Below are 27,965 nucleotides of genomic sequence, written 5' to 3'. Positions count from 1 at the left end.
GTGCCATCTTCTCATTGAGGTGCACCTATAAACAATATTAAAAATGATTTTTCTATAAAATATAATGACAAAAATACCCCTTGAAACTTTTAGGGGTACTTTGGTCATTTTATTTTATTGAAAGTATTTTTACTTTTTTTATTTTTTGCTAGTGCGAGTTTAATAGAGGATTGGACATCCAAAATTTGGTGTCAAAATAGTTTATAGAAAAAAACAAAAAAATAAAATTGTGGTAGAGACGTGATATTGTGATTGAGGCAATCTTAACCCTCAATTCAGAATGGACGGTTGGATAAGGGAAAGTATATAAGTTTTATGTTGTAGGGGAAGCATAGAAAGCTTGCCCAAAAGAATTAAAGAGAAACAGGAGATAAACATACAAAATTTAGATAAAAATATATATAAATATAAACAGGAGAAAATGGTTTACAAGATTTCAAGGGCCGTATAACATAAGTTAGTTTTTATGATACTTAAATGCCGTATAATATGAGTGGGTTTACAGTACTTAAAATGGCATATAAAATGGGTTAATTTTTACGGTACTTAAAATGCCGTATAACATGACTTAGTTTTTAAGTACCATAATTATACTTCGTGGTAATACGAATACTGTGAATGTTATTTTGGTGAAAAAAACACAAATAATTGAACAAAAAGGGTGTGTGCAAGGTTTATGAAAGTTCAGGTTTTTTTTTTCTAAATAGACATAAATTACGGTATATTTGTGATATTTTTTTTAAAAATTTAACAAAAATTAAGGTATATTTCTAATAATTTATCTTGAATATAGTTAAGGGTAATGATCCTATGGGACCTTCCTACACCCATGTATGTAGGACTCCAAATGATCACCATTAAATTTTACACAGATATCTAAGAAAGTCAAGTCCCACACCTGTATGATAATTTTTTTAGAAATCTGTACTAAATTTAATGGCGATCGTTTAAGATCCCACACACATGGGTGTAGAAAGGTCTTATAGAATTATTATTCTATATTAAATATATATATTTAATTTTTTAGCCAGGTTCCAATTGGGGCGGTGCGGTCCGGGTCCCAGAAGTTGTTTTGCGGCGCCGTTTCTCAACCCGACTCGTAGACACTCCTGCGCTGTATCTGAAGAATCTCAACCGTTCACTTCCACCATCTGTCCTCGATCTTCTCGTAAAGTATCGTTTGCCACGTGTCGCGCTCCTTAAACGGACTGAAAGGGCAGACCGGAAGAGCCCGAGGCATTGCCGGTAGCCGGTAACCCTGTCAGGGAGCTCCCTCATTATTCATAAGAGCTGGAAAAAGAAAACCCTCGTTCGGCGCGCTCCTTTGCCGGTCATCTCCCTCTCTCTGGTTTCCCTCCCTTTTCAAAAACAAATGCTCTCGCTCTCTGCTTTCCTCCTGCTGCAACTTGACATCCGTTTTCGCTGGTACTCACTCGTCCTCTCTCTCTCTCTCTCTCTCCTCTTATTTCCTTGTACGTAATCTCGACGGGACTCTTATTTTCTGGCTCCTTATGTCTTTTTTCCTCTCATTTTCTCAAATTTATGAGACAATCTGGCTTTCTGTTATTTTCTTATCGGGTTTAGGCTTTCGTTTTGCTTTGTTCAGAGGTGTTTTGTGGACTTGTGTTCTCTATTGGTTGAGTGATGTGTTGTATACTTCACGTGTAGCTATTTTGCTGATTGTTCTGGTTTTTCATGTTCTTAAAGCTGTTTGGATGGTTGAAAGGAAGCTCCTTTATTGTTTGTTCCTTTTTTGTTATCATTTTTTGGGTTCTGGCTTTTTGGATGCTTGAAATGTAGCTAGTTTGTTGCTTATTCTGGTTTATTATGTATCTAGAGCTCTTAGAATGCATTGAAGACGACTCCTCTGCTGTTGTTCTGCTTTTTCTTTTTCTTTTTTCTTGGGCTCTGGCTCTTGGATGCTTGAAATTCCTTGCTGTTTTTTATTCTTTTGCTCTGGATTTGTAAAGGACTCGTACCCCAGGTTTTCCAAGGATTCATGCCTGAAATTTGTTTCTTTTGGAGTTCTCTTTACTCCTTTGCCTGTATTTGTAGTATTCTCTATCTTTTGGTTGAGTTTTGATGATTGCTTCTGAAAGGCCTGTTTTTTTCTTGATGTTTATGTGGTTTTTTAAGTTTAGATATGTCAATCTTCATCTGGTTCTTTACACTTAGTCAGCATTGTAATTTTGCGGTCATACTTATTAAAAGGAGTGCTTTTTAAATGTCTACAGTAGTTTGGTTGTTATATCTATTTCTTCCAGGTAGATACGTAGACATGACCCTTTTGGAGTAGTTAACTGCTGCTTCGTATTTCACTTCAAGAGTCTTTCTTTATGCGTTGTGTCACATGTGTTTCTCAGCATTTGCACGGAGCTTTTCTAGTTAAATTGTGCGAAAGGCATCTGTGTTCTCATACTTGTTCTTGTTTTATTCCTCCTTGGACATGGATGTTCAAAGCTTATGGCTTGGAGGTTGTTATAAAACTTACATCATGCAGTTGTTAGCTTTAAGTTCATTTAATCTTTTCTGGGTTAATTTACCTAATGAGATCTTATGACGCCTTATAGGAAGTCTATGATTAAGCCTTATGTAGCTTTTATTTTTACATTATAAGTGGTTACTACTAAGCATCTATTTATTTAATATTTTTCTGAGTAGCTGTTATTTTATAAGAATTTATATGATTTTCAATCAATAAACATTTTTTTTAATATGTTTTGAAGCTGCTGTTCGTGGTTATTTTTTAAGCAGGTGGGCTTGTATGCTAGCATTCAAAGATTGTCTGTTTCTTTTATAACTTGGCTGGTCTTAAGCTTCTACATTTAGCTTGTGCATCTTTACAAATTCAATGCAAAATTAATTCATATAATTTTTTTTTTTCATTTTGCATCCGAATCATTGGTTTTTTTAGTTTAGTTCTATTCCATTTCCGTTATAAAATAATTGCTAGGTTTTGGCATCTACTATGTCTAATAGTTTTTATTTTTTTATTTTTTTTATTTGGCATTAAGTCGGTCCTGATCTCCTCTTTCACGGTCCAAAGCATTTTCTAAATTGTTCAATGAACTTCAAATTTGTTGCATTCAGTTCTGTAAGTTGTTCTGGTTGATTGGACTTGAAATGACACCAAAAATATTAAAATTCGCTTAATCTTTGGCATCAATTGCTTTTTCTTTAGTTCACACTTTGCAGACTTTGACTGTTAATCATTGAATTAACTTTGAGCATGAATATGTTGGACAATACTTTCATTATGTTTAAGCTTGTAGTAGGAGCTTTAATCCTTGATTGTTTCATGCTCCCTCTTTTGTCCTGACTTCCTTAATTTAACAAAGAAATGCACTTTAAACTTGTAAATGGGATCCTTCTCCTTGCAACAGCAATTTGTTTACATTTTTCCTGATTTCTCGCATGGGACCGTTCTTTTGACAACTTTAGCCTACGGGCATAGATTTTTTTAAACATGTAGTATGGCATGTTAATTAATTTTTCTCTTGCATTAGCTTCTTGATTTTCATAATGTTGTATTCTTTAACTAATTTTCCCCCTTTTTCTTGTCAATTTCCAGCATTTAAAATTCTCTAAGATAAAATTCCTTTTATTTTTTTTGGTACGTAATCCATGAAGCTACAAATGAACGGGTGGTTGCCTTCTTATCAATGCTACACATTCGGTCTTAAGGATGCATAAAATACCCTAGAGTAAGAACTCTAAAATGTGTTTATTAAATGGTGATTTTAAGGCAAAGCGTATGGTAGAGCACCTAGCATTGGATAAACTAAGAAAGTCCTCTACCTTTTTTCACTGTCACTCTATCCTTCACATCACATGTGTCTCCACCTGCATATAAAACATATTTGGCCCCTATTCCTAGCAGTTTGATATGAATGGGATAGCTTAAGTCACAATGTCACACATAAAAGTTGTTTTGCTTTTATCTTTTACACAAATCAGTTTTGCTTGAAATTTGGGGTGTGTCGTTACCTTAATTGGGGCGCGCCTAGCAAAAAGAAATTATTTTTGATTAAAAATGACCAAAATACCATTGCAAGATCCAAGGGTTTTTTGGTCATTTTTCATTAGAAACATTTTGTCTTGTTTAGTAGCTGCGCCCCTATGAGAGTTGTGCACATGAGGCTATGAACTGTTCGAGCTGGGTTCGGGTTAGCTCGCACCAAGACCCGACCTAACAATGCAGTGGAACGACCTGGACTTGGACTTGGACTTGGACCTTATCAGGTCTGAGGGCCCCTTACCTGGATTGGCCTGGGCTAGGACTTAGACATGGAACCGGGCTATGGGAAGCCCTGACTTTCTTCTACCCCCTTTGATATCAACCATCCATTTTTCATTTCGGCTTCTTTCCTAGGGCTATTGCTTCCTTTGATCTCAGCCATCCATCCAATTCTGCTTCCTAACAATCTTCTCTTGAATGGGGTTGCATCTCCCTTTGGTCTCGCTTATCCATTCAACTGACTCTAACCTTGTAGAGCTCCCCAAATCCCAAGTCTTAGTGTACAAATTTTGTGGCTCAGGCTTTTCAGATAATCAATTTTATGAGACCTTCTTGTAGAGATACACTATGAAAAGGGGTTTCTTTAACTAAAGCAGATAAAAACGAAGGAGTAAGTACTTTAGGAGAGAGAACATGAAGGGAATGGGTAGAAGGGGTCTAGGGATAAGCCATCTCGTCTTCAACAAATGAGGGATTGAAATATGGTTAACTGCCTAGCCCTTGACCCTAAAATGCTTCTCATCCCTCTCTAGCCCCATCCCATCAAGGTTTCTCTCTCTAGCCCCATTCCTAGCTCCTTCTATCCATCATACTACTCGACAACTCCCACCATTCCAATCGGTGCATTAGGTGGTGCTTGCCTTTTTCTTTGCCATTTCCATGGCTTCTACGCTTGTTTTATTTTTTTAATAATTGATTGATATCATTGAGGTAGATCCAATGAACCAAGCCATTGCAATAGATCCAAAGCAGTAGACGACCATGGCAAGAGCGCAACAAAGGGGATGAAGGCAGAGAGAACATATATGGGTCATCTATGATGAGGGTTTTAGAGAGGGGAAAAACGATTCCATGAGGGTTTAGATCAACAAATTGTATAAACACACTTTATAAAAATTATATATGTTGTAAATATAATAAACATTTTTGGAGAATTTAGTTGTGGCACCAATAGGCGATAAGATGTGAGAAAGTAGACTCAAGTGGGCTGGCCATGTGGCGTAGACTTATTATAACACCTGTTAAGAGGTGCGAATTAATTCAAGTGGAAGGTTGAAAAAGGCAATGGTTAAGGATATGGTTTGAAGTAGTGAGAAACAATATGGGAACTTATGGCCTAACTGAGGGTATGACCCTTAATAGAGCAGAATGGCGGACCACGATTCGTGTAGCTGACCCCAATTAGTTGGGAAAAGGCTTTGATGATGATGATGAAATGTAATAAATTTATTTAATCTGGTCGACCTAGACCTGGATTTGACTTGAAAAGTATTTGAGTCTAGGATTTTAGACCCTCTCTTGACCTGGAGGTTCCAGATCCTTGACCTAGATCCCGACATGGTTGGGTCGATCCACTAGGTCGGCAGGTTAATCCCACGTGATTTTCACCCCATGCGTACACCCCAAATTTCATTACAAAAATGATTTGTAAAAATGAAAATAAAAATAAAATTGGTAAAGATCAAAAGCTAAAAAATTTAATTGTGATACTATGTCTGAAGTTATCCCAACGGTCCATTCAAATTGGATTGTTGCGAACGACGGTCACATATTTTTTTTATTTGGGTGGTGCTATATGTAATATTTTCCTTTTTCTTACACGAGAAATTTTGTCATCTTTGGAGGAATGAGTCCACATGCTTGCAAACTTAGGCTTCTCAAAATGAAATGCTTGTGGGGGTAGTTTCATTATGTTAATAACTATGAAATTTGTCGTAAACAAAATTTTTGGTTGTATTGGAATGGGTTTTGAGTATGGTGGTACTGTTCAATTGTTTCAAAGTGCTTGCCATTTGGGTAGTAGTTTTTGGAAATGGTTCCCTTTCTGTAATTTCGGTTTTTTGACCATGTTATGGAAATGATGCCTTTAATGTTCTTGTTTGTCTTTTCCTTTGCAGAAGTTTCATTGTGTTTTCCTGAACCGCCAATATGAAGGACACTAAAGTTGGCAGGTTTGCTTTCTTACAAGAAGGCTGTAATAATTATTATAACTCCATGATAATTCTAACTATAAGAATTATGTAACTTCTTTTAGTTGTCAAACATAAAAGATTCTCCTGCAATGCATATCGATACTTCATTTTTCTCTTCAAATAGTTTTATGGTTTATGGATTAGTCTTTTGTTATCATTGTCGACATGTATTTTTCTGATGTTGTTTGCTTTGTTCCGTTGAAATATGGAACTAACAATGTTATTAACTACCTTGAGAAAGTTTAAGATTTTATATCAGGCTTTTGGAAAATAGTTCGGCTAAGTGGATTGGCCCACCACTGGACATTGAATCGGGTGATTCCAAATGATGATCTAGCAAATAAAAAAAAATAAAAAATGGAGGAAAGGAAAAAAAAAGGCTGCATAGAACCATCTTTCATATGTTTCTATGATGATTTAAAATTCTGAATCATATATATATATATATATATATATCGTGCATTTGTTTTTGGCATAATAGATTGACTAGGGCCAATTCTCTATTTTAGGAGGGAATGACTGAGTCAACCTTAAATCCTGATCGGGATTGGTGATTCCTGATTTTGATCAATGATTTGTTTATATATTAAGAATTTTGTTATTTTTAATTAGTGCATGAGTTCCCACTAAAATGTTGTATGCCGATCTATGGTATTTGGTCTGGTTTGTGACAACATATTTAGACAGAGAAAGTCAAGAGTTGAATCCTTGAAGTTTATCAGTCATGCAAACCGAATTGAGGTAATTGAAAACATGTGGAAATAATGAGCTCAATGATTTAAAAAGCGGACTGCCCAACACCTGGGCGGCCGCCTAGGTGGTCCAGAAGGCTTGGGGCCATTGCCCAAGTCCAGCCTAGGCGGCCAAATTAGGCGGATATGCCTGGGCGCCTGGGAACCCTCCTAGGCGGCCAAATTAGGCGGATATCCCTGAGCGCTCGGGAGCCTGCCTAGGCGGCCGCCTAGGGCATGCGCCCTACCCAGGGATGGAAATGCCCCTTGTTGAGGGTATTTTTTGATCATTTTTTTAATACTATAGGGGCAAAATTTTGGGTTTTATGTTCATTTGAAACCTAAAACCCATTAGAGCCTAATTTAGAGAGAGAAAAACCAGATAAATTTTTTTTTTTTACTGGGCGGCTCAGGTTTTGGGCCCCAGCCTAGGCGTTGGGAGGCCTGGATCCACCCGGCTGCCTGGTTAAAATCCTAAAGCACAACCAAGTCTTATTGCTATCCTCTAGTTGTAGGTTTCTTTTGTTGAATTGATCTAAGCAGTGGTGCATGCATGTATCTTGGATCATACACATCTTTCCATGAACTCACATTTTAAAGCCATGAATTTAAAATATGATGTGCTTGAAACATGCTGTGTTGTGGCCACAAGGCTTATTGCAATTTATTGATGGGGGGCCCTTGTGGAAGTGGCTGGAAATTTAGTATATTGGAGTGTAGGATCGATGTTCCTCTTGGAGGCATCATATTGATTGTTTTTTTTTTGATAACTGTTAACATTGTATCACTTAAGAGAGTAAAAGTTTACAGGATGTAGGACTAAAGGCACCCTCACAGGGTGACTAACAGTAAAAAATACATTAGTCGTCCATTCTCGGTATAGGCTTATAAGATTCGCCCAAGTTACACAATTTACAAAAATAAAAAACTGAGTTGTGGCTTGCTCGTATGAAGACGGGCTATATGTAGTACGGCTATGGTCCTGAACAAAAAAGGAGTTGGACCTGGTCTGGCCCTCTTTTGCCAGTAGATCTGTGGGATTGTTGGACATCCTCTAAGTATGCTGCCATGAGACGCTCGTACCCCTACAGATATGGGAAATTTCATCAAAGATTGAGGACAACCGCCAAGGTGGAGGGGACAAGCCTCTTGCCTAGGAGATGGTGTTCAAGGAATATCCTTCCACAATCAGTGTGCCCCAGAATGGATTGAGGTTTCTCAAACCCAATAGTAGAGCCATAGCTTCTGCATATTGGGAATCATAGTTCTCGAGATGCCCGGAAAAGGTGTAGAGGATGTTTCGTTGGCAATCTTTGCAAACACCCCCTGCGCCTGAAGGGTCAGGATTACCTAAAGAGCAGCCATCAAAGTTAAGCTTGATGCTGCCATTTGGTGGTGGTTGCTAGTTGTAGCTCTTAAAGGTTTGGAAGGCCTGTGGTTACATGCAGCAGGGGGTTTGAGTGGCCCATGTGTTCCTATATCATGTGTAATCCAATATTAAGGTTTCATCTTGGACTTACATCTCTACTATGTGATGGACCGGACCATCATTCGATTAGTCAAGAAAGCTCTTATGAGCCTTTTGATCTAATCAATCCATCATTTGACAATCCTCTTTATGATGATCCACATCCTAAGGTCGCAAGGAGATCTAAGAGCAGAAGGCTGACTTTTTGAAGGAAGTTATTTTTAGTTTATTGTTGTTTCTTGCAGTATTTTAGTCATTTCCAGCGTTTTAATTAAAATTTTGATTGATGCTGATTTTAATTAAATTTAAGGGCATTTTTGGGAACTTTTATGTTTTCATTTAAGTGAAGGGACTTATAGGGTATTTTTAAGATGTTTTAACTTCAGAGGGGTAGTTTTCATCTTTTTTATTATAATGTAATAAAAGGGCTTGGGGTTTTAGGGTTTCTACACTTTTTGGGTGTGAACAATAAAAACAGGTAGTGAGTTGTGACAACAAGCCTTGTTTGGGGTTTTGGGGTCACTCTTTTGTGCAAGAAAAACCATACCCATTCAAATATGGCTTGTGTTGATGGTTCTTAAACTAGTTTGGGCCTCTTTTCTCTATTTTCCTACGTCAATTGGTATCAAAGCTTAGATTTTCTCTAACAACAAAGTTGGCAATCCACAACCAAGCTTAGGGTTTCTTGATTTTAGGCTAAGGTTTGCCAAATCAGCCTAAAACTTGTTGGTTTCAGCTAGGTTTTGTTGGTTCTTTGCATAGGTTTGTGATACAGTGAATTTATTGTAGCAAGAAGAAGTCAAGGCAGGGGTATTCATTAGGAGATACAAGATAAGAAATGACAAGTTCACTAACTTAGGAGGTAGCTTGCAGGCATCGATCGTGGGTGAGATGAAGTTTTTGTTTATCCTAGACGATTTTGAGTACAACCCTTTTCACAATCGTGCTCCGCAAGATGAGTCTAGTCAATGTTCAAAAAAATGGATTCGGGTGCCTAGGCGATCAAGCGAGCGTCTAGGCGCGGGCGCCCAGGGTCAGGATGCCCTCACCAAAATCAAAACCCTCCTCCACCCCAAATATAAAAAATAGGGGAGTTCTTAGGGCATGGTTTATATAGCCTTAGGGAGTTTTTAGGGCAATTTTAGAGCCCCAAACTCCTCGTGATTATGAAATAAACGAAAACATAATAGCCTCCCTTTGATTGTGCTCCAGCTAATGATGACGCTCTTGCAACTTCTGATTCACAGAGAATAGGTCGTTCAATCGTTTTTGCTCTAGTTTGTTCCTCTTCTTTGTATGTACCTAATAGAAAAAAACTCACTTAATTACTAACTTAATAAGTACTAACTAGTCTACTACTAAGTGGGTATGACATTACCTTAATAAGTAATATTACCATTTCAAAGGTGCTGAAGTTACACTCACATCAAAAAGAGCTGCAAGTCAGATTTAGTATTTTCATAGCCATTGCCCATCCACCATGCACCTATTTCATGTAAATTTAAAATTGTGAATGTAGTAATTTAGTAAATTAGGAATAATTTAAAATTGTGAATGCAGTAATTTAGTAAATTAGGAATTTGTACATCTGGTTAATTGAAATTAAATACTCAAATTATAAAACTAAATCGAAGTAGTTTTAAACTTACCAGGTGAGATCTTGGACCTTTGCCGGATTGCCAACTCCTTACATAGAGATCTAGTAGTGAGCCTATACAAATCTAACTCCATCATTGCCTTATCCTGCATTTTAGAATCAGGGTTGAGCTTCACATTGCACTGGTTGAAAGCATCCATGAACTCAGGTCTGCTATGTACTTCAGCATTGATGTAAAAGTGAGCTGTGTTAAGGTAGTATCTTGCTAAGTGTAAGGGCCTCTCAAGCTGGAACTTCCATTTGTCTTCAATAATCTTCAAAAACAGCCCATACCTCTTTTCATCCCCCAAACATCTCTTGATTTCTTCCTTTGCATCCTGCATGGCTTTATAGATGTGCCCCATAGCAGGTTTTTTCTCAGCATCAACCATCTCGAGAACCTTTACCAAAGGGTGAAAGGATAACAAGGCATAATGGACATGGTTCCAAAATCTTGAGTCCATGATAATGTCCATAACAACTTTGCCATCAGCTTTCTTGTACCACTTGGACTTGGTCCAATCCTCAGACACCAACATAGACCTCAATTTACCCTTTTGCTCATATAAAGATTTCAAGGACAAGTACGAGGTGGCAAATCTAGTCACCCAAGGCCTCACCAAGTCTCTGTCTGCAGTAAGCTTTCTCATCATGGCTAAGACTTGACCAACATAGAATTCCGTAAGTTAAGTAAATTACCATCAATAAATCAATGCATTAAAACTACTAAATAAAACCACTCAAACTAGTATACTACTAAAATGTATACCAAAGTGTGACTGTACAAATAAACTGTGACGTTTTGTGCCTTTTCGATGGTTGTCCTGAACGTCTTCCTCTTACCAATAGCTTCAAGCATGAGGTCTATGCAATGTGTTACACAAAGGGACCAGAAAATACACAGCCTCTTATTCATCAATAATTTAGCGGCCGCCATATTAGCAGAATACATATTAGTCACAATCTGGACCACTTTATCCTCCCTTATCTCCTCTATACATTGGTTCACTAAATTAAAAATGAACTGTGCATTATGGGATTTGGCTGAAGCATCAATAGACCTCTTGAACATTGTCGCGAATGGACAATTCACCATCAAATTCATGATGCTTCTGCGCCTCTTATCACTCCACAGCCATCGGTCATTACTGTGCAACCATATACACCTCACATATCAGTTTGGGTTTTCAAGTAGTTGTTTGTTAGCTGCACTTCTTTCTTGAGTACTGACATGTTAAACTCATAAGCAGTTGGAGCCCCCAACCCTGGCCCAAACTGGCTCACTGCTTCCAACATAGCCTGAAAGTTACTCAAGTTAGTGGCATTAAAAGAAATGCCTGCTTGGAACATCCACCTCCCCAGATATTAAATGACCCTTTGTCCATGGTCCCTCTTCATATGGGACTCTAAGCTTGTCTGATCCCTTTCTCGTGGTAATACCTCAGGATCAGGGTGAGGTAAAAAAGCATTCATAGGCACTCTTGTTCTTGGCCTACTAGAAGAACCAACCTCAGTGTAGATCTCTTCTTCCTTTCTTCGATCTCCAATTATATTTACAACCCCTACAAGTTGATCTCGTGTTAATCTCACCTCAACTTTTTTGGCTCTCACCCCCTCCAAGTTCTCTAGCATCAATCTCCTGACCTCAGTAGGCACTAGAGTGCATGATGCCACATCCCCTTTAATGCCGGCTAAATGCTTTTTCAATCTGTTGATGCTGGCATTATAACAGTTTTTGCAAAACTTGCACTCGGTCCTATTCTTGTCAAAAGGATTTGGACAAGTTCCATACTTCCAATCTGTATCAGTTGGCCTACTTGATGCATTAGAAGCCATTATCCTCAATGAATAATAATTGATCGAGTATCAATCAGTGTGATGTAGAATCAATCACTTAATCAACAAACCTGTAAAATACATAAGATTAAAGAATTAAGTCACTAAGACACTAACTACTACTTTACAATAAGACTTAAATAAATAATTAAATATATAAGACATAGTAAGACTTTAGTTTCACTTTCACATAAGACTTAACCCATTAAGATATCACATAATCAATTATTTATCAAATAAACTAAAGCAAAAAAAATAGAATATGAAAATAAGACACATTGTACAAAAAAGGAATCAATTATTCATAAAAGAATATGATATATGCTCAATTTCATCGTCCAAGTGAGAAAAATCAATAAATCACCAAAAAAATCAATCTTTTAACTACAAACACGTAAATACACAGTAAAAGAAAAAAAAAGTAAAAGAAAAACCACATGATTCATGACATAATATGCTGTAGCAAAATAAAATTAAAACCCTCTTTCAAATATGATAATACTTTAAAAATATCAAAATCTAATTAATGTCGTTGCAAACCTAGTCTATTGGGTTGCTAAAAGTTCTCAAAATCAACTATTAGAAGCTCCAAATCCACCCACGAACTATTGCCTTCGTTTTGGGAAGAAATCGAAAAAATAAAAAATTTATCAATCTTTCGATAAATCACAAAATAGTGGTTTTTGAGGAGTTTTTCTCACCCTAAAGGCCACAGATTTTCTATTGGGGGTATATTCTACCCCCTAAAATCTTCCCCCCCCCCGCTCTTTTAAGGGGAAAAAATTACATATTTTACCCTCACCAAATGGTTTTTCCGCTAGCCGCAAGTTGTCATGGGGCAGCGCCTAGGCTGGCGCTCAGACAATAGGGCCTGGGCAGCACCTGGAAGCAAAACGCCTAATGCACCCGCCTAGACTGTGCCTAGGCGGTCGAGCAGCTGAATTTTTGAACATTGAGTCTACTCAGTCTAGTGAAGAGGAATATGATCAAAGGTATAAATGGTACCCAAATTCATAGAGCTAGAAGTAGATATTTCTGTTGATGAAGGAAAGTTGCAGCCTGACAACTTTATTGACTGGTTTAACATAGTAGAAATAGGGTCTTTGATTACAAGGATGTGCCAAAAAATAAAAATGTTAAAATTATTGCCCTTAAATTGAAGAAAAGTGCTTCAGTTTAGTGGGAACAGCTGAAAGTAAGGCAAGAGAGAATTAGAAAGCCCAAAATTAATACTTGGGATAAGATGAACAAGAAATCAAAGGAGGATCTATCTGAATATTATTTGCAATCCCTTTGTCATAAGATGAATAATCTTCATCTAGGAGAAAAAAGTGCAGAGGGGTACATTGATGAATTTTATGAGTTAATGGCTCGTAGTGATGTTGGTGAAAGAGAGGAACCGTCCTTAGCTCGATGTGTTGGTGGGCTGAGAACCAAGATGCAATTTTGCAACGTTACTGGACATTATAACCTAGTAGTGAAGGTTGAGGCTCAGCTGAGGTATTCATCATCAAGGTGAGCTTAGGGTAACACATGTGCTGCAGGAGCGAATTTAAGGGGAAATGTGGGAGTTTGGTACCTGGACAATCCTCTGACCTGCTGGGCCAGTTCTAGTTATCTAAATTGCCCAAACTGTAGCGCCATTAAGTGCTTTAAGTGTTTGGGAGTTGGACATATCTCCTCTCACTGCATGAATAGAAATTTATAAACCTTCGAGAGGAGTTCCTTTAAGAGGACAACAGGCTATGCTCTGTTTATGATGAGGAACATGAGGTAGAAAAGCCAAAAGTTACATTCAATGACCATGGGGAAGCTTTACTAATCCAGTGCAGCATGATTACACCCCGAATAGTAGATGAGGCAGATTGGTTAAACCTGAAGAATTTCTCATCAAGTAGTGATGCAAATCGCATACAAGAATCGAAGAATTAGATTGATTACAATATTTCTTTTATTTTTTTGTTTTTGTAATATTGATTTCTTAGGGATGTGGATGTAATTTTTTTATTTTTGTTGGTTAAGTTTTGTTCTCAAGGCATGAGGGGACTTGAAGGGAATTTAATTTAACAATTTGGGTGGGATAGGAAAATTTTCCAATTATTTTGGATTTATCCTTTTTTGATTTTGTGGGATTCTATTTGTAGATGAACCCACATGAAAGTAGGAGGTGGTGGGTGGAACATGAGATTCAAGTTATATTCAAGGGAGTTATAGGATTATGGGAAGATAAGAGAAAGAAATACGTGGGGGAGAGAGAGGATTATCTTTTTCTTCTTTTATTTATTTATTTATTTTTGTATTTATGAGGGTTTTGCAGCCCATTGGGGGGACGACTTGGTAATTTTTTTGTAGGGAATTATTTTATGAAAGAAGAACGAGCTTATTCTTCAACATGGCTTGATTTGCAACCACCTTATTTATTCTATTATTGTCGAATTTTGCTTTGTTTCAGATCAAAAGAAGGCCATATTTAATTTCCTTTTCACCTTTTGCATCAAGTAGCTGCCAAAATAAGCAAGTCATTGATTGAGACTCTACACTGGTCTTTGATGAGTGTTCAGATGGAGTAGTGATCATATTTTTGATCATAACCAGGTGAAAACAAGGAAGGTGACAAGGGTTAAGATGAAGATGAGAATGAAGAAATATTGGAAGAGGAAGTTCTTGATTTGGTTAGTGAGCTAGGGGTTGGAGATGATCATCTCGAAAATGCTACCTTGATCTATTCTAAGGCTAAACCAAGGCAATCTCAGCAGCATTTAACGGCATTACAGATGCAATTTCAGCAAGTTCATGCGGCTGAACTGAGTATACATGGTTATTTCAAAGACATATAATGACCATTTCCTTAAGGGGTTCTTAAAAGTGTTTATGGATACATCAATTCATTGTAAAGGCCCAATTTCAGTGCACAACCATTGTGTTGTGATTAGATCAATAACTCACAAGTCCCAGGATCGTGTTTTCAGTATTCGGGTTGGAGGAGTTTGCCAGAATAATGCAAAATTCATCTTGGCTGATTTCAAAGTTGAGGACGAGTTTTGTCCAACCAGATGAGAATGATGCAGGACAAAATTATTTTTATTCAATTTCAAAGGATGCATCTTTTAATTTTAGTTTTAGGGTTTTTGAATTTTTTAGGGGTTACAGGGTTATTTTATATTTTTATTTACTATTCCGTGGCTTACTATTCATGGGTACTGTTTATAGCTCCTATTCATGGATATTGGTCATGGGTTATTGTTTACAGGGGTAAATGTCATTACAATTTTATCATTGAGGTTAGGTTTTTTTGGGTCATTTAATTATTGTATCGACAATATCTTTGAACATTAAATTAGAATATATAAAAGGTGTATAGGGGCTAGAGAGGGTCATTCCACATGATTTTAAGAAATTGAAAAAGAAAAAAGCTTAGGCTTTTGGAACCTAAGCTTGGGGTGGGGAGGAAACCTTAGGTTTCTCCTAGTTATTGCTTGTGTTTTGCATGTTTTCTTATTGATTTTACTACTTTCTCAAATTCCCTACATCACTGTCTATGCATTCTTGGTAGATGAGCCTGTGTTGCTATATTGCAACAAGGAGGGAAACAACGAGCAGATTTTTGTCATTTCTATTCGATACCCTTTTCCATTTGACACTGCGAAATTGAAGCTTGAAGGGTTTTGTCTTGCAAATGCAGCATGCATGCTGTGTTCCTATTGCTTGTGATTCAGAGGGAAACAATGAACAGATTTTGTCATTTCTATCTGACATCCTTTTCCATTTGACTATGCGAAATTGAGGCTTGAAGGATCTTGTCTTGCAAATGCAGCATGCATGCTGTGTCCCTATAGATTGTGGTTTCACTTTATCTCTACTTTAATCAATCTTTTTTACTGGTGCTTAAATGTTTTACCAAATATATCAAAGAGATGTATATGTTAACTTTTCCTTGAACCACTTGCTTTTGCCCTTGAACTAAATTTTATAAGACATTGTAATATTATAAATGATTTTTGTCTGTTCTGATTGCTCAAACATGAGTTTTTGCAGGAAGAAATCTGACTCAAAGAAGAATTTGAAGGCAACAAAGAAGATGGGAAAAGATCCCAATAAGCCAAAGAGGCCACCTACTGCTTACTTTGTGTTTCTGTAAATGCCCTCCCTTTGCTTCCACCATAATTTGTTGTAAAATTTCTTATTTGTATGGATTTTCTTTGCGTATCAGGGAAGAATTTCGAGAAAAATATAAGCGGGACAATCCTAATAACAAATTAGCTAGTCAGGTGATTATTCCTTGTGTCTTCCACTCTATACATGCCAAAATGTTATTTGTTTTTGCTGTAAATTGAAGTTTGCAATGTGTGTTTTAGGTTGCAAAAGCATGTGGTGTGAAGTGGAAATCAATGAGTGATCAGGTTTGCTAACTCAGCCTATCGTACGTTTGCAGATTGGCTGTTTGGCTAGTTGTTGTACCTTGTAACTTTTAACTTTTTTGATTTAGGATAAAGCGCCATATGTGGCCAAAGCTGCTCAGAAAAAAGCCCTATATGATTCTTCTTTGGAAGAATATCGAAAGAAGCAAGTATGTACTTCTAATAATACTTTTTTGTATGACATGTTATTTATTGTTCATTTCCTCCACTTTTATGTTTACTCCATTTTAGTCATTGGAACAGGAAGGTGGTGTGGCATCTGGTTCCCCTGAAGTTTCTGAAGTTGGGTTAGAGGAAAGCGTGGGAGAGGTATTATCCTTTCCTGTGTTGCTATTTTTTTGGATGCTGACACTTTGGGGTTAATGAATAATTTAGCTTCCAAGATCTACTTGAGGCAGAGAATGTAACTTAAGGACTCAAGTGGCATGCTGTTTATAACTTTTCCATTTGGGTTATTTTCAAAATTTGATATATTATATATCACTGAGCGCATGGTGCATACCTGTACAGTATGTACGCTCATAATGCCACTCATTGAAAAGTCTTTCACACCCTTTACCTCAAAATACTTCTTCTTCACTGACACCCCAAGAGTACTTTTCAGCTTTATTTGTGACAAAATGCCTATTAATGTCTCTTACAATAGTCAAATTGCCTGTTTTTTAAAATTCAATTTTAGGTTTGGTTCGCTAGGTTTGAACCCACAACCTCCAATTTGCAACATTGAGTGCCTTCTAGTTGAGTTATGAGCTTGAAACCGATATTTTACATTGTAAAGAGACATGCCTTTAAATAACTGGGAGTCCTAAGCCATCACTAGTTGATTGAATCCTTAGCAAATTTAGGTTTACCCATTCTAGAGTTGGATAGATTGTTAGTTGAACTATGTGTTCTGTCTAGGGGTGGTCTAATAAGGGTGAGGACCTTGAACTTTTCCTTAACCTGTCCCCAGCTCGGAGGTGGGTTACGTTAAGTTGACAGCCAGTGTAAAACTTTGCCACATCTTATGATGAATCTTGATATGTGCTCATGCTAGGGCGTTCCTTTTAATAGCGATGCGCTGTACCACGTCTTATTGAGGGTATGATCCTTGATAGAAAAGAATGGAGGAACATGATTCATGTAGCTGACCTCAAATAATTGGGATATAGCTTAGATGATGATGATGATGCGTTCTGTTTAAGGGAATGAGAAAATTAGTGAACCAAATGGTATAGTAAGGTAATTGTGAGAGAAGCTCTTGGGATATAGGGGTGGAATCCATCGAAATGCATTTCCCACATAGTTTGTTTCTTTTTTAGAGAAAGTACATTTCTTGCATAATTGAAAATATAGGTCACTATTTTTTCCCCTAATTTTATCTTGCTATCACATTTCGTGGGCAAAATTTAAAATTATAGCCTACAAGTTTTTGACATGTCCGTCCTTTTTTCGTTTTTTGCTTTCTTACTCTAAATAATTAAGAATGATGGAAGGTTTCGAGAATTGAATTTTGTTATTTTATTGAGAACATCTTATATTTCTATTTGTGTCTTAAATACCTTAAAAAATAGGCGTCATAACGATTTTCTTGAAAGATGGACCACAGTTTTTTTTGTTTCACAATCAAGTTTCCTTGCAAAAATTCAAACTGATATTCTATAGGTGTTTTTCTTTACCTGTTCTTCTTTTTTTTTTTTTTTTGTGCTTTGTAGTTAGTGTTAAAAAAACACGGCTTGTTCAAGGTACTCTGTCCTTGCTAAGCCGAGTTACTCAGAGTATTTGGCTTAGATTCAATTGAATTATGCCCTAGCCTTCCTCCCGCAAACCCCCCCCCCCCCCCTCCCACACCAAACCAAAAAAAAGAAAAGAAAAGAAAAAAGAGAAATTCTAGAAATTCCTTGAAAATCAGAAAATTGTAAAAATCTAAAAATATATAAAATAAAAAGAGTATTTAAACCATGAAATATGAACAAAAATAAACGTTATTTGCTAGAAAAAGAAAAAAAAATCCACAATATGGAAAAATAAGAAAAAGAGACAAAATAAAATAGTAGAAAATAAGAAGTATGTAGTTTTGTGCAAAATTAATTATAAATCTATAATGGGTGTGGTTTCTATAAGGTTGCAACCTTAAACAATCCAATTAAGGCACATCTTCAAATTTTATTGTAACCTGTAATTTTGGTGTAAGAAATTCTTAGGATTATTTGAAAATCTATTTTCATCTCTAATTTTAAAATTTTAAACTCCAAAAATGGTTAAAATTAAGTAGATCTATAAATATTTGAAAATCTTGAAAATTGATGGTCTAGATAATATGTTGCATGATGCACTATTTCTGGGTCTCAAAATTTTTTTTTTTCTTTATATTTTTACATCTTGATGTCGAGATGATCAATTAGAAGGTTTTTCAACATTAAAACAACCTCCAAATTGATTTTGAATCTCAGAGACTTGAGCTCTTGAAATTTTGGATGAATAGTGAATTAAATTTTAAATATATCGAAGTCCAAGATTTCTTTGTTTTTTTGTTGGAGAAAAAAGCCCCAGAGTGTAATCAATGATCTGAAATAGGCTTGGATTCAAAACTCTTCAAGTTTCAACCCAAATCTACAAAGAAATCACAAATTTTTCAAATTTGAGAAAAGCCTGCTCGGAGACTTTAGTTCTCTAAAAACTCTGAAGTTTAATTTTTGTCGTTCGAGTCTATTGTTTCTAATGCATATATCAAGCAAAAATCTAGCTGAACTCTTGCTAAACTTTGTGTAGTTTTTGGGCTAGTTTCTACAATTCTTGCCCAAAACTGAACAAAAGTATGCAAGGTTACCCTATTCTTGCCTCTGCTGCTTGCGACGTCGAGTGACTCGATACTTGGACGATTCTTTAAACACTGCTCTTAAGTCTTAATAATAACAATTGACTGAAAGATTCCTTGGATCATTGAATGATTTTTTTATTAGAACTTATTTCCTTTTCTTTTCCTCGTAATTTTGAAGTTTTATATCTTGAATAGAGAATAAAGATGATAAGGATATCTAAGGAGAGACTTTGATTACTCAACTTAGGCTCGTGGTTTTGGACGTCTGCATTAAGACATAGAAGAAAAGAGGTGAAATTAATAGGTGTCCAAGAACTAGATGGTGGAATTTTAAAAATGAGGAAATATACTTATCCTGGGATAACTTAGTTAAAGAAGGAAAATGGAACTCTGAGCATGAGATCAATATTATATTGAATGAGATCATTGATTTTATTAAGAAGGTGGCAAAATAAGTTTTAATAGAATCCAGAGGACAAAGAAATTTCGATAAGGAAACTTCGTGGTTGAGTGGTGAGGTTCAGAAGACCATTAGCAACAAACAATCATGTTATAAAACTTGGCATTGTAATAGAAATGATCAAAACTTAGAAGAATATAAATATATTTAGAAAACGCTAAACAAATTGTAGGTAATGCTAAACTTAAAGCATATAATAATCTATACAATAAACTGGGAACAAGAGGGTGAAAAATATGTCTTCATATTAGCAAAAATGAGAGAGAAAAAGTGTAGGGATCTAGGGCATATCAAATGCATTATGAGTGAGGATCAAGGGGTCTTATACTCGTAGTGAATGATGAAGAGCTAAACGAAAGGTGGAGAGTTTATTTTTAAATATTATTAAATGATGAACACAATGGGAACATAAGGAACTGTTGGAATAAATTAGGGCGGAGGTCATAGATGCATTCATATGATTAGGATATTGGAAGTGAGAGAAGCTTTGAAGAGGATGAAGATGAGAAAGGCTTTAGGACCATACGGTATTTCAATAGAGGTTTGGAAGTACATGTTGGAGATTAGCATTGACAGGCTGACTAAGGTTTTCAATAAGGTGTTGAGAACAAAGAAAATGACATACGAATGAAGGAAAAGTGTTGTGGTACCTATTTACAAGAACAAAAGAGACGTACAAAATTGTGCGAACTATGGAGGAATCAAACTTGTGAGCCGCACTTTGAAGCTGTGAGAGAGTGATTGAGGAATGATTGAGGCATGAAATGAGTGTATCAGAAAATTTCGGTTTTATACTAGGAAGGTCAACAGCTGAGGCTATTTTCTTAATTAGGCAACTGATTGAGAAATTTAGGGCTAAGGGAAAAGACCTTCACATGGTCTTTATTGATCTTGAGAAAGCTTATGATATAATACCTGAAGATTTGATTTGTGGGTGTTCGAAAAGAAAGGAGTCTCCAGAGACTGCATCGACTTAGTGAGATATATACAAAGGAGCGTAAACTAGTGTGCGAACAATTAGTAGAGTGGAGTGAGTTTTCAATGACAATAGATCTATATCAGGGGTCATTATTGAGCATGCCTCTTTGTCTTAGTTATGGACGAATTAATTAGGCACTTACAAGATGAGGTACCGTGTTGAATGTTGTTCGCGGATGACATAGTTTTGATCGATGAGACTTGAAACTACGTCAACACAAAGTTGGAACTTTAGAGGGATGCTCTAGAATCTAAAGGTTTTGAAATGAGTCGGACTACATACAATATATGAAATGCAAGTTTAGTGATAATAGGAGTAGAGACAAGGAAGTAGTTAAGATTGATGGTCCATAAATATAAAAAAGAGTGCATTTTTGATATTTCGAGTTGATAATCCAAGAAAATAGAGAGATTAAGAAAGATGGAGCACATAGAATTAGAGCTGGGTAGGTGAAGTGGAGATGTGTAACTTGCATTTTATGTGAGCGCCGCATATTAATGAAGCTGAAGGGTAGGTTCTTTAGGACAATTGTGAGACTGGCATTACTTTATGGGGTAGAATGTTGGGCGGTCAAGAAACAACATACTTATAAAATGAGTGTAGCTGAGATGAGGATGTTGAGATGCATGAGTGATAAGACAAGAAGGCATAGAATTCGAAATGAACACATTTGAGAAAATTTAGGTGTGGCACCAATAGGTGATAAGATGAGAGAAAGTAGACTTAGGTGGGCTAGCCATGTGTGGCACAATCCCGTACATCACCTATTAAGAGGTGTGAGTTCAAGTGGAAGTCTAAAATGGGCAAAGGGTGGGCCCAAAAGGACATGGTTGGAAGTAATGAGAAAAGATATGGAACTTATGGCCTCACTTAGTGTATGGCCCTTAATAAAGTAGAATGGCGTGTAGCCGACCTTAATTACTTGGAAAAAGGCTCTGATGATGATGATGAATAGAGAAAGATTATTTCATATTTGAATCATGCCCTTTCAGGGCTTGGTGTGTTAACTTGATTAAAGGATTGTTGAGGCCACAATGCTCTTTACTGCTCACTGCCTTGATGGATCGTGGTGGTGATTCTCTTAATGTGAGTGGATGGGCTTGATGAGGGTTGTATTCCAATGGATACTTGCAAATGCAATTAAGGAGCTTGATGGGTGTCTTAGGCCCCCCTGCACATGGGGGAGGCATCCTTTTTGTTTTGAACATTACTTTGTTTTTCTCATAGTTCAAAGTGTCGACCGCCAGCCGCATGGGAGGGCACCTTGCCCAAGTAGTTAGGATGCTTTATTGCCCCGCATTGGGCCTTTATGGCCCAGTGTAGGGCGGTGACCCTGAGCGGCCGACCAATCACCCAGGAACCACTTGGGTGCCTGCCTAGCGCCCTTTCGGCGAGGGTAGAAATTGCTTCCACCAAAAGGGCAAAAAAATGTAATTTCCCCCTTTTTGAATGAGGGGCATTTTAGCCCCCCATAACTACTTTTTTAGCTCAAAATTAAATTTTTTTTTGAGGATCGAATTGGAAGTCGAAGTTTTTGATTTCTTGTGAAAAAAATCTTTTCGACCATGGGGATTAAAGTGGTTGTGAAAGAGAGATTTTGGCAATTGAAAGTGATTGATTTAAGCCTTATTTCGATTGGTTTTCGAAAGGTTAGTAAATTTAATCGTTTATGTGTAGGGTTTCATATTTTTTGTGAGTAGTGTGTAATGCTTTTTTATCATTTACTTATGTTTATTTTTTAAGTTTGGCTTTACATTAATGATGGAACTTTCATGAGTGTTTTTTCTTGGGTTTGATGTTTTTGTGATTATGATATGTTTTTTCTGTCTCTAATTTATAATGCAAATTTGAAAATTTATAGTACTTTTTTGGCCACGTTTTCTTTGTTTCTACTTTATAATGCGAATTTGAAAATTTTACTCTATGGATGGTTGTTTCTATTTTTTAAATGCAAAACGTTTTGCTTTGTTTCTAATTTTTAATGCAAATCTGAAAATATTACATCTATCTGATTAATAATGCAAATATGAAAATATATAATATATATTTTTGGTTAGGTTTTATCACATCTTTTTGGGTAGTTTTGTCTATGTTCCTTATTTTTAATGCAAATTTAGCATTTATTAAACTCCTGCCCCCCCTATCCCTTCCTCTTTTCTTTCCCTCACCCCTCTCTCTTTTTAACACTGAGACCGTTCTGATCCATGGGTGGCCGCCTAGCTGCCCATGCAGTTTGGGGTTCCAATTGCCTGGGTGGCCACCCCAATCTTCTTGAACAATGAATTTTTTCTTGATATATTTCCAGTTGTACCTTGTGGTGCACCATCACGTACTATATATATACTACCTAGGGTAATAAATGCCTATGACAAGTCTTCTAGTTGCCTTGTGTGCATGCTCTCGTTGTACTTAAGAGCCCCCCTATGGATGTCGAGAAAAGGGGTCAAAATTCAAACAAAGTTTATCATTCTAGTGGTCTTTCCCATGAGTTGGATATGATAATCCATGCTTCCTGTTCAAGGATTTGTGTCATTGTCCAAACTATCATAGTTGATAATAAGTGAATGTGCATATGTATATTGTGATTCAACTATGTCAAACAAGGTAATTAGTATGTGCATCAACAAATTTGATAAGCAATGACATATTAAAAATGAAAGTTAACTAAGAGTATTGTTCGAAGATGCCATCTCTTTTTCCATCCATTCGACATATCAAGGGTTGTGAGGTGATCATATTTTCTTCTTGCTTATTTTGGTTGTCAGAGTTAGTTGTTTGTTTTCCTTCTTCTGTCTGGCAGAGACTTGTGTACTGAAACACTCAAGACTTATTCCTGTAAAAAATGCTTGTGAGCTCTACCAGTCCTCAGGAGCTAACTGATGGTGACCTAAAGTACCTTGCTTTGTTTTGAACTGGGCTTCTCGTATAGACGTTTTTGATTCTGAGCATTGACCATTCAGTTGATGGTGTTTCTTTCTTTCCATGCCCCTAGCCAACTTCACGAGTGGGGTTATGGATAGAAACACATCAATCGGACACTTTTGGCATGATGTTTAATGTTAATTCATCACTATTTTAACTTGCGAATGCACCTACATTACTAGGTGCTGTTCTGCTTTGAGTGGAAGTTTCCTTTGCCTCTATTTAAATAAACGTCTTTCCCTGAATGTTCTGAACTTTTTTTATTTTTCTTTGTTTGCTTTCCTGTAATCCATGCAGAGTGCTAGTGACGTGTATAGTGCTGTCAACTTTCTGTGATCAGACAAGGCATCTACTGACCCTGGAACTTGGAATGTCTAGAGGAAGTTGATAGACATACCCGTGCATATGTGTATGCATCTTGTGTTCTTTTTAACTCCACCCCTCAAACTTTGACGGTTAACATTAGCTATGGTGCGATCAATTCATTGCTCATTGATGAACAGATTCTTATTTGAACATCTGGCTTTTTGTGGGACGATGTGGGCCTACTAATACATATTGATTGATCTCCTTTTTGGTTTGGTTCTATAGTACATGTTAGTCTTCTTATTAGAGAAGGCAAAATACTTGTGTTTTATGGAGTTAACACTCAAAAAGTTATTCTTATGTCCTTTTATGTATTCATGCAAGAGTTTTTTTCATTTCCAAAGTTTTTTTGTAGTTAGCAATTATGGATAGCACTAGCAGTTGTTTCTAGTGGTGCATTGCTTTATGAACTTCTTTAACTAACTCGAGTTGGCTGGTGAATGTTTCTCATTTTTTGCTGCCACAGGAGGATGAGGATTGAGTGGACAGATGAAAGATGATTAAAGTGGAGATAAAGGAGGAAAGAGCTAACCCTCAAATGATATTTTGACCAGTTTCACCAGTGTTTATTTATCTAGAATATATAGTTTAACTAACACACATACAAGTGCTCTGTTACTCTCTTCTCACCTTTGGGCCACAGTTTCTTTTACAGGCCATCTTTTGATGTTAATGGCTGGCTTTCATAATATTTTGGAGGCCCTGCTAATACAAAATTGGAAAAAGGAAGGAAGAAATGGGTGGCTTTCGTGTTTTTGATCTGTTTGAGGTTTTTATAGGTTTTGTCTGATCTATTTACATGCTGTCTTTTGGATGACAAACTAGGATGTTTGTACTTCCATCAGGACATTATAGGAGTATTTTGTTCAATTTGTTTGTTTCACTTTCTCTCCCCATGATAAAAAGAAAAAGGAAAAAAACAAGGAAGAAAAAGAAAAGAAAGGAAAAAAAAAAAACAGCCATCATTGTAGCTATAATGGTAGTGAGCATCAAGTTAAAGAACATTTATTTTAGGTTCGTACTCATTAGATAACAAATTTGATGGTTCGAGATGAGTCATAAAGTTCAAGAATTTTGTTTTGGAATTGTCTTTTCAATGATATTCTTTCAACTACCCATTTTGAAATTTAAGGGACAAGAATGGTTGTCCTTTTTGTATAAATGGTAAATGGCTTTTTTATATACATTTCTTTATTTTATAATGTGTGGCTTGTGTTACCTGAAATGGTTAGGCTGTTTATTATACATCTTTCATGGGTGTGCCTTGTGGAAGATGTAAACCGTAAACATGTTATTTAAGATGTATCTCATCTAAAGATGTAATTTTGGTGTCAAAAAATTCAGTGTCATGCAAAATTATTTCACATATAATTATAAAGGAAAAGGTTTATACAGAGTTGAGGCTCTAAATAATAAAATTAAAGTGCACCTCAAAAATTTGTCTAGAAGAGATAATTTTGATGTTTAAATATCTTCAAATTGATCATGCCAACATCAAGATGCATGAACATGAAAAAAAAAATAGATTTTAAGTTTTAGAAATAGTGCATCTTGTGATGCATTTTGGACCGTCAATATTTAAGTTTTTCAAGTTTTCATAGATCTGATCGATCTACACTATTGTTGTAGCTTTAACTTTTATAATTAAATGTAAAAATATATTTTAAGGTTATCACAAAAAATTCCAATATTGAAACTACATTTCTCGACACTATTTGAAGGTGCGCTTTATTTTGATTGTTTAGAGCTTCGGCTCCATACAGACCCCATCCAATTATAAAATCTAAAACTTAAAAACTGATACAGATTGAGTTGTTCTACAAATATATGAAAATTTTGAGAGTGGACGTTCTCGATTATGTATTAGAAGATGTGCCATCTTTGGTATTTTAAATTTTTTTTTCTATATTTATACTTCTTGAGGTTGAGATAATTAATTTGAAGGTTTTTTTTGCCATCGATAGTTTTTTAAGGCATGCATTTTTTATACCTTTAAGATTGCAACTTTATATAAACTTTTTTCATCTTTTATTAGAGGTTAAACCCCATTAGATATTTATGTAAATTTTTGACAAATCTACTTTTTGTACATACTAATTTTTTAATGCTTGGATTGGCCAGGTGAAGGGTTGATCTTGATTGGTGATTCTCTTGACGATCAAGAGAATGATTTCAAAATAATAAAGTACAAAATTTTAAAAGTCAATTGGGTGGAAATTGGTGATGCAGCTAGTTTCTTAGAGACTTGTTCAATTATCTCGCAAATTTGAGCTTCAGTCTTTTTAAATTAGACTAATTTCTTGGTTCTGATGTCCGCCTTGTGTTCACAATCCCTGATTGGCGAATTTTAATTTTTTTAGGACATATTAACTATGATTTGGATTGGCGAGTTTTATATCACAGCTTTTGAGATGGCCACTACTATAAGAAAATTTCCGCAGGCCAAAATGTGCAAACTAGCACATCATCAAGCACATACCATGCATGTACTCCTATACACTCAACAACAACAAAATCAACATGCAAATATCATCTAAAAAGGCTCTCCAAACTACAAACAGTATACGCAAAATTGTACTTTTTTTTTTTTCGCAAAATTGTACTTTTTTTTTTTACTTGTTCTCCCCTAAACATATATTCTTACTCTATACGAGGAATGATCCTATATGACTCTCTCCCACCCATGTATGTAGGAGCCCAAAGGATCACCATTAAATTTGGTACGGATCTCTAAAAAAGTCAAGTCCCACACCTATGTGATAACTTTTCTAGGGATCTGTGCCAAATTTAATGGCGATCCTTTGGGGCCTTACACACGTGGGTGGGAGAGGGTCCTATATAATCATTACTCTATATAAAAAATCCTATGGGGAGAGAAAGGATCTCTGTTATCAACCAACATTGGACCCAAGAAGTGATATTTGTAATCAATTGAAGTGTGTAATCTACTATAATCGTTTTATTTTACATGCTCTCACAGTCTTTAAAGGCCGCAAAACCACAACAACTCTTATTTGGCCTTTGAAGGCCGTACAATCACTCCCTTTCACTCTCTCGAGTTTTAAAGGCCACGAAACCACAATAACTCTTACTTAGCTTTGAAGGTTGTACAATCATTCCCTTTCACTCTCTCAAACCGATCCCATGTACATGCTTGACAAATACATTGGCCATTAATTGTTGAGTTAAAAGATTTCTAATGTAGTCTTTGTTGGGAAATAACCAACCTCGATCTCTCTTGCTCATATTTCGTTACAAATATATTAAAGTATGCTTTTAAGTGCCGGGATTTCTTGTGAAGCTATGGCTCATTAGTGACGCAAAGCCTGTGGGTACTCCATACCCAGTATTTTTTTGCTGAAGTTAAATCTTTCATCTAGGTGACCCCAAATAGTTGAGAAAAGACTTTGATATTGGTGATGATAAACCTAAATCTTTTATATCAATTTCTCGTTACAAGTTGTCTTCAATTTAATAGTTTATGAAGAATTCTTCACAACAATAAAATATCATCCACATAGCAATAAATAGATGAATTAACCATCACTATTTTTCTTAAAAATAGACACAACTATTATACTTACTAATGACATACCCTTATTCAATTTTGAATGTATCAAAGCGTTTGTAAGATTGCGTAGGAGATTGCTTTAGACTGTATAATGACTTCTTTTGCTTGCAAACATAGTCCTTTTTGGCTTTAACTATAAATCCTTCAAGTTGAGTCATATAAATTTGTTCATCTAATTCTCCATTTAAGAATACTATCTTGACATCAAGCTGCTTCAATTCCAAATAAAAAATGCAACCATGGCTTGTAATACTCGTGCTTTTGGCTAAATAGCGACTTCTTTTGTTTGCAAACATAATCCTCCTTGTCTTAAACTATAAATCATTTAGGTTGAGTCATATAAATTTGTTATTTTAACTCTCCATTTAAGAATGCCATCTTGACATCAAGCTGCTCCAACTCCAAATCAAACAATGTAGTAATACTCGTATAAAAGTGTATTTTACAACTGGAGAGAAGATCTCATTATAGTCAACACCTTTTGCACAACTTTTTGTGACTAACTTCACTTTGATCCTATCATCAGAAGACTTAGGTGAACCTTCTTTCTTCTTATTAACCCATTTTC

At 36.1% G+C, this 27,965-nt stretch overlaps 1 protein-coding gene across 4 annotated transcripts; it reads left to right on the top strand.

Annotated features, from left to right (window-relative positions):
• Positions 1 to 1,233: 1,233 nt before the first annotated feature.
• Positions 1,234 to 24,587, top strand: LOC18446446 (HMG1/2-like protein). 4 transcript variants are annotated; one of them, XR_016046713.1, is made up of 9 exons: positions 1,234 to 1,425; positions 6,136 to 6,189; positions 15,917 to 16,015; positions 16,092 to 16,149; positions 16,237 to 16,281; positions 16,368 to 16,448; positions 16,543 to 16,608; positions 23,758 to 23,869; positions 24,293 to 24,587. XR_016046713.1 is itself a non-coding variant. In XM_011629587.3 (8 exons), exons 2-8 carry the CDS (start codon positions 6,167 to 6,169, stop codon positions 24,305 to 24,307), a joined length of 387 nt encoding a protein of 128 aa, XP_011627889.1. In that variant the 5' UTR covers positions 1,234 to 1,425; positions 6,136 to 6,166; the 3' UTR covers positions 24,308 to 24,587. The 4 variants fall into 4 exon arrangements, 2 of the variants coding, with proteins under 2 accessions (XP_011627889.1, XP_011627888.1); XR_016046712.1 differs by having other exon boundaries at positions 16,531 to 16,608; XM_011629587.3 differs by lacking the exon at positions 23,758 to 23,869.
• Positions 24,588 to 27,965: the final 3,378 nt, after the last annotated feature.

This window comes from Amborella trichopoda, chromosome 13 (genome assembly GCF_054954075.1).
Source record: "Amborella trichopoda isolate Santa Cruz 75 chromosome 13, AtrichopodaSantaCruz75HAP2 v2.0, whole genome shotgun sequence".
In the NCBI taxonomy this organism is placed as follows: domain Eukaryota; kingdom Viridiplantae; phylum Streptophyta; class Magnoliopsida; order Amborellales; family Amborellaceae; genus Amborella; species Amborella trichopoda.
The sequence above is the reverse complement of the archived record's forward strand: the minus strand, read 5'-3'. Positions and strand labels throughout refer to the sequence as shown.

Coding starts and splice junctions, on each gene's coding strand:
- LOC18446446 (XM_011629586.3), top strand. CDS start 6,167: ATGAAGGACACTAAAGTTGGCAG. Junction 6,190..15,916: donor AAGGACACTAAAGTTGGCAG/GTTTGCTTTCTT, acceptor GAGTTTTTGCAG/GAAGAAATCTGACTCAAAGA. Junction 16,449..16,530: donor AAGAATATCGAAAGAAGCAA/GTATGTACTTCT, acceptor ACTCCATTTTAG/TCATTGGAACAGGAAGGTGG.